Source organism: Penaeus vannamei, chromosome 43 (assembly GCF_042767895.1).
Source record: "Penaeus vannamei isolate JL-2024 chromosome 43, ASM4276789v1, whole genome shotgun sequence".
Lineage (NCBI taxonomy): Eukaryota > Metazoa > Arthropoda > Malacostraca > Decapoda > Penaeidae > Penaeus > Penaeus vannamei.
In genome coordinates this window covers 9,382,979-9,390,478 of record NC_091591.1, presented here as the reverse complement: position 1 = coordinate 9,390,478, position 7,500 = coordinate 9,382,979, and the positions used below count along the sequence as shown (strand labels likewise).

Here is a 7,500-nt window from a genome sequence, read left to right as displayed (position 1 = left end):
TCTGCGCTGTTATCATCATTACCATTATAATAGTGGTAAAATGACTGCTAACGGTCATGATAATAGTAGCTATAATGGTAATAGTAACAGTAATAGTAAGATGATAATGAATATAATAACATTAGTAATAGTGATGATGATGATGATGATAATTATAATTATAATGATAATAGTAATGATGATGATAATGATGTTGATAATGATAATAATAATAATGATAGTGATAATAATGATAATGATAATAATTATGATAACAAAAAGGACAATGATGATAATGATTATTATTATTATTATTATTAATATTATTATTATTATTATTATTATTGTTGTTATTATTATTATAACAATGATAATGAAATGATAAAGATTTCCCACAATGTCTTCCCTCCTTCACCGCCTTCTTCTGCGTAAGACCAAGCCGCTGACGCCCCCCCTTCCCCCGCAGGTCCTCAAGTCAACAACCACACGCTGCTGGAGTTCACACAGAGCGACGAGGACGTGGGTTCCCTACGGGTGACGGAGGCCATGCTGTGGGTATACGTAAGGCGTCTCCCAGGGGCACGACACCACGACCCCTCGGAGTCCAAGACGACGCTGTGGGTGTTCCGCATCCCCCCGGAGGACACCAGAGAGGTACTGGGGTGCGGAGGGAGGAGGAGAAGGGAGGGGGAGAGAGGGGAAGGGAGAAGGGGGTAGGAAGGACGAGGGGGAGGGGGAAGGAGGAGGAAGAGGAGGACACCAGAGAGGTACTGGGGTGCGGAGGGAGGGGGGAGAGGGGAAGGAGGACGAGGAGGGAGGGGGAGGGAGGGGGAAAGGGGAATTGGGAGTGACGAGGAAGACATGAGGGACACCAGAGAGGTACTGGGGTGTGGAGGGAGGAGGAGCATGGGGAAAGGGGAGGGAAGGAGGGGGGAAAGAGGAAGGGGGAGAGGGAGGAGGAAGGGGAGGGAAGGGGGGAAGGGGGAAGGAGGACGAGGGGGGAAGGGGAATGGGGAAGGGAAGGAGGAGAGGGGAGGGGGGAAAGGGGAAAGGGGGAGGGGGAAGAGGAGGACACCAGAGAGGAGTTCTGGGATGTGGATGGAAAAGGGGGGATGCAGGGAGACGGGGAAGGAGGGAAGGAGGAGGAGGGGGAGGGAGAAGTAGAGAAGACACCAGGAGAGGTACTGGGATGAGGCGAAAAGAGGAGGGGAATGGGGGAGGGAGGGGTTGGGTAGGGAGGAGGAGAAGGGGGAAGAGAAAGAAGAAAGCACCAGGAGGTACTGGGATGATATATATGTAAGGAAGGGGAAGAGGGAGGAGTAAAGGGTGGGTATGGAGAGGAAGGGAGAGGGAGATGGAGAGAGGGTAGAATAATTAGAGAAAGGGGGGAGTGGGATAGTAGGTAGGTGTAAGAATGAATGGAAAAGAGAGAGAAGGAGAGAGAGGGAAAGCGAGTGGGCTAGAGAGGGAGAGAGGAGTAAGTGTGTTTGAGGTTAGTCACGAGATAGAGTGTAGGTGTTTGTGAGAGGAAGGCTAGATGAGTGGGAAAGGTAGGGAGAGTAAGAAAGAGGAAAGTAGAAAGGGGTGGGAGGAAGGGAGGAAAAGCGACCAGTTGCGTGTGCTTTGAAGAGAGAAAGAGAGAGAGAGAGAGAGAGAGAGAGAGAGAGAGAGAGAGAGAGAGAGAGAGAGAGAGAGAGAGAGCGCAATTAGTTTACATAAGTCTTTGCTAACATAATATACCAATAAAGGATGAATATCAAGAACCTCAGATACCTAAATCATAATGCTTCCGTAGTGTTTTCAAGCCTTTGTCACTGTTACAAAAGTCATCCCTGCCATCATAACTCTGAGCCTAAACTAGCACAATTCAGTAAAGTCAGCAGACTCTTTTCCATTTTTGCAAACCACTCTAGGTCGCATTGCACGAGCCGCTGCAGTTCGCGATGCAGTTCCCTCGCTCATTCCTCATTCGCCTCTCCCTCAGAATCCCCTCGCGGAGCTGGCGACGTCGCTGCGGGTGACGCCGACGCGGGACGGATGGCGGCGTCTGAACCTGACGTCGCTGGTGCAGCGGTGGTTCGCGCGCTCCGGCGAGAGGCTGCGGCTGCTGGTGGACTGCAGCAGCTGCGGCGGCGAGCTCGAGGCCCCGCTCTTCACCGCCCGCAAGCACAAGGGCGCACACAAGCCCGGGTCTCGACGGGCAGAAGCCTCGCACCGCCCCTTCCTGGTGGTGCACACGGCGCCCACGCCCTCGCGACGCCTCTCCCGCCGCGCCCTCCAGTGCGACAAGAACACGGAACTGTGCTGCAAGCAGGAACTCTTCATATCGTTCAACGAGCTGGGCTGGGACGACTGGATCATCGCGCCCCGGGGATACAAGGCCAACTACTGCAAGGGCTCCTGCGACAGCGTGTACCGCACCCCGGACTCCTTCACGAATTTCCACGCCCACGTCCTCGAGGAGCTGCAACGGAACCGCCCGGCTGGTACCCTCACGCAGTGCTGCGCGCCCACCAAGCTGTCGCCCATGTCGCTCATCTACCTGGACGAGTCCTCCAACATCATCAAGCGCGACGTGCCCCGCATGGTGGTGGAGGAGTGCGGCTGCGCGTAACCGGGAGCCCCCTCACCCCCAGGGAGCCCCCCGCCCCCCTTCACCCCCGGGGGGCGTGTGATGGTTGACTGTGATCGGCGCGCCCACGCTATGCCTTGCCCGGGCGCCAAAGTGTTCCTGTAACGGGACGAACTTCGGATATAGTCTGATCTGTGATCATAACTTTAAGCCAAGTTGTCGTTGTGTTGTTGTTATTGTTGTTCTTGTTGTACAGACTGTCGAGTGTGCGTCCCCCTCCCTACCCCTCCCCCTGTGCGTCCCCTGTGGTCGCTGTACCCCGTCTGCTCCGCCCCCTTCCCGCCTCCCCCTGTTCCCGAACATGCAACGGTCCTCATGGGGACACTGGAGGGTCATGACCCTTGACCCTGAGTTCATGCCCTGCGTTCCCATGCCCAGGACGAGCAGCATGTGCCCAGCAGATGCTCACTCGTCAGCATACCGCCCCATAACCTAGGGAACCCAGACATGCGACGACCGCCCCTTCACATTAACACTGCCCCTTTGACCCTAGGTCATTATACTCGCACCCCGCTTCGTGGTCGTGACCCCGCCCACCGCCCTCTCCTCTATGTAAGCTCACGCGCCCCGCCCGTACGGCCTGCGCCCGCCCACATGTTCTACTATCCGCCCGCCGCTCATGCATCCGCCCAATACATATGTGTCCGCCCACCAGCCTGTGTTCACACGTCCGCCCACCACCCTCTGTCCGCCCGTCACTTTCGCCTTGCGCAGTGTCTCCCGCCCTTATCACGCCCACCTACGACCTTCTGTTGTCACGACTGCGTGGCCTTTCCCCACCACGACCAAGCGTGAGCGTTGAGAGCACGGCCGCCAGAAGGGCACGAGGGATACGGGGTCGTCACGCTTCCAAGCTGAGACTCGCAGCTCCTCTCCACGCCACCTCCTCCCTCCCTCGGGCCCCACGCGCAGGCCCGCGCTGCCCTTCCCGGGCCCTCCCGCGGCCACGCCAGGGCTCCGGGCCTGCGCAGCGCCCCTTCGGCCCAGCTGCCAGTAGGACCATCTTGGAGCTCCCGCCCGTGAGCCTACGTTGCCTTACAGCCACCCAGAGAAGCTGTTCTGTTCATTGCAAGGCCTCCCGCTGCCGTTTAGTCTGCACGCCAAAAGTGCATCATTGTAGGCCTATTATTACCGAGACCTTCGGTAGCCGCTCTCTGCGGGACAAACATTCTGTAGGCCTTTCACCTGGCAGCTTTGTTCTTTAGGCCTTTGACTCCGCCCCAAATTCGCGACTTGCAGGTGAAAGCTCAGGTACAGGTGCAAGCGCCATGATGTCGGAACAGGCACAGAAGCAGATGGCCCGAGGAGCCGCCTGGGAACGCGAACCGGCCCAATCCTTGACCGACGGCGAGGTCCTCCGACGGCCGCATCCAGGACATGTAGTGACCCTTCGCGCCGCATCCTGGGGGCTCAAGCAGACAGACATCCTTCAAGCAGGCGAACGCAAGCACACAACCCGGACAGCAAGCGAACTCGCTCAAGGCAAGCGCGGCGTTGGGAGAGGCTGGAGGTGTGGCCGGGGCTTCTGCCTCTGTGTGATAATAAGTGTAAAGATATTCAGAAATATTCATGACAGGTGTGACCCGAGGTGTGCTCATGTGGTGTACCGAAGCGCAATATGAAGTGTCAGCGGGTGCTATTTGTACCACAGGAGGCTGCTGGTGCTATCTACGTACCAAGTAAGGCCAGCTGGTGCTGTATATGTACCACATGAGGTCAGCTGGTATTTTATGTACCACTGTGAGGCCAGCTGGTGCTATGTGTACCGTGAGACAATGTGACATGCTACATTCCATTACCCTACATTGCATTTATTATGCGCATAGATTGATATGTTCATTATTTAAAACCTTTCAAAAAAAGACTAGAATGTCTTTCAGCAAGACAAAAACAGAAAAAATGAGCAGTTGTGAACGAATGACTGAAGCAAAAAACTGTGGAAAACGGTATCAAAAGTGACCTCAAAGAGCAGTGGTTCTTCATAGCCTGCACACCTTCCGCGCTTCCTTGCCTTCATCTGTGTCAGACACGAGGATAGAAGCCAAGTGCAGGCTGCCCCTCCCCACTGTACCCCCTCCTCTCTCCCCCTTCCCCCAATTTGCACCACATCAAAGCTGACCCCCACCCCCACCCCCCGCATTTCCCATCCCCCACAGCCCCCCCGAAGGCCTCTGGGGATCGGCAGGACCTCGAAGGACTGCCCGAGCCACCAGAGTGCCCCGAGCTCTGCACACAAGCTAGTGCCGGCACCACTGCGTTCTACACTCCACCAACCTATAGCATTATTCCCGTTATACAGTGGTGTGTGTGTGTGAGACTATGAAACAATATAGCTTTTGATGTGTGAATATTGACAAAAAAATGTGTTCTTTATGGTTAATTCATTTCGTGTATGGACGCCATACATCCATTCAATATAAGTGAGACGGACACTTTTTCATTGGGCTTTGTGTTCAGGAGACAAAGGAGATTCATTTCGTCAATGACAAAGATGAGATCATTATTTCATTTCTGAAAAAAAAGAAAACTGTGACTTGCCTTTTTGCTTTTTACCTTAACACCGTTTTATTTACATAAGAGAAATATTATATGGGTTGGTGGCTATCAGCAAGATAAATATATACACATATATACAGAGAAAAAAAATAATAAAAAAATAGGGTTTGGGCACCATTGTAAAACTGCAGAGGTTGAAGCGCTTTGAAGGATCGCTGCCTTGGTACTTATGTATATATAGGCAGAGATTTTAGAATTTAAAAAAATAGGATGTTCCCATGCCGTATGGCCGCTGTTTAGAGGCTCCGATTTCCTTCTTTAGGTACTGCAGTTAAGACAGACCACCAGTTTTTATCAGTAAAATCAAGAATATATTTTATGCATTTTGTGTTTTTTATTCATGATCATCTCAATTATTAAATGTGATAAATATTTTTCCTATGTGTCATTACTATAATTATGTTACTCCATGTAGTTAAATAAATTTCATAATCTAGGTTAATTGTTTTCACATTTTCATAAACTTTCCTAACTGTGACGTCATGTATAACATGTCCTGAACGTGTTTTACAAGAACTACAATGCCAGAATAAAAAAAAAATAGTGGATGTGCGCATGTACACGTAGCAAAGAAAAACAAGATGTGTCAGTGTGTGTGTGTGTGTGTGCTATCAATAAAAATGACCAAAAAGTGTGTGTGTGTGTTTACACTATAGATAATGGAAAAAATGCCACTCCAATGGGGATTGATGACTTTCTGGCAGATCACTACGAGTTCGTGTCGAAAACATCGCAAAGTCCGAGAGAAGTTGTTGATAAGCTTCTTCAAAGTTTTGATAGCAGTTGTACAAAACTACCATTGAACTTTTACTCTTCTTGTCTTCGTGTGTGCGTATGCGTGTGTGTGTGTATGTGTGTGTGTGTGTGTCTTTTCTAAACTCCGGCAAAGAAAATATCTTATTCCGTTTTCTCATTTATCACGTATCTGTATCCTTCCTTAGTCTTACTTCTTTTCCTTTTTCGAAACCCCTGAGCATTGTTTCACTCATCACTCTCTTGCTTCGTTCTTTAAGTCCTCTATAGGCCTATAATAGTAACATAAACCATCTGGCACAGTGAAGTGAACAAACTCAAAAGAGCAGGGATTTTATTGGTAATTAAAAGTACTCGACAGACTAAAACGACAAATTACACTTCTTACGTGATTTTGATTCATTTTTCCTTCATTTCTTCTGATTCGAAACCCCTGAACACTGTTTCATTCACAGTTCCTCTGCTTCATTTTCCTCGTCCTCTGTAAAACACCAGTGCAAACTATCTCCTTCGAACACAGTGACATGAATAGAGTTTGAAATGAGTAGGAGTCCAGTTTCTAAGTAAGAAATATTCTCTAGAACGCATTTCTTTCCCGGGTTCTTACTAAAGGAGCATTTTCCTTGTCCGATTATGTCTGATTCTGATTTTTTTTCACAAAAAGTGAGTTTTACACCTTTTTTCGAAAAAAAGCCAACTAAATTCACGCCAGACTAGACACAACTAACATTTATATTCAGTGAAAGCGAATTGTTAGGATGATAAGGTAATAATAATCTCTTTCTCTGTTTTTTATCTAAAAAAGACCCTTTGATATGGAATGAAATTAAGTCAGGGACACAAGCTCCCAAAACCCCCACTCCCTGTGCTCCGGCCCCCCCGAACTCCCACTTCCTGTGCTCTAGTGCCTCAAAGAATCATTTTTTCCACTGTTGGTTTTACTATGATATCCTTCTATCAATTTTTCCCTTCTATTTCCTCTTATTCCACCTTTTTGTGTCGTATCTTCCCTCTACCATTCTGTTTGAATTTCTCATTTATTCATTTACTCTGGTTCCCTCCCTGCCTCCGGATGAATGTCGCTTCTCCGTTGTATGCATCATAGTTATTGTATTTGCTATAGTTGTCATTGTTGTTGTTAATGCTACAGTCATCATCATTACTATCTGTTGTTATTATTGGCATCATCATTAGTTATTATTATTATCATTATTATCACTGTCATTATCATCATTTTTGTTATTATCATTACTATTATTATTATTGTTGTTATTATCATCATCATTATTATTATTATTATCATTATCATTATCATTATCATCATCATTATTATTATTACTATTAGTATTATAATTGTTATTATTATTATTATTATTATTATTATTATTATTATTATTATTATTATTATTATTATTATTATTGGTATCATTATTATTTAAAAATTTATTATTATTGTTATCATTATTATTATTATTATTATAATGTTTACTGTTATTATTATGATTATAATAATCATTATTTTTACTATTATTACTATTATCATTGTTTTATTATCATTACTGTTATTATCATTATCAGTC

The 7,500-nt window shown here is 47.6% G+C and overlaps 1 protein-coding gene across 1 annotated transcript in view; it reads left to right on the top strand.

Annotated features, from left to right (window-relative positions):
• The window catches only part of LOC113816680 (inhibin beta B chain), a 173,974-nt gene extending 168,370 nt beyond the window's left edge, over positions 1–5,604 (top strand). Inside the window, exons 2-3 of the mRNA XM_070118934.1 lie at positions 446–633; positions 1,964–5,604. Coding sequence (XP_069975035.1) covers positions 446–633; positions 1,964–2,593 — 818 coding nt within the window. The 3' untranslated portion in view covers positions 2,594–5,604. The remainder of the gene's footprint in view (positions 1–445; positions 634–1,963) is intronic.
• Positions 5,605–7,500: the final 1,896 nt, after the last annotated feature.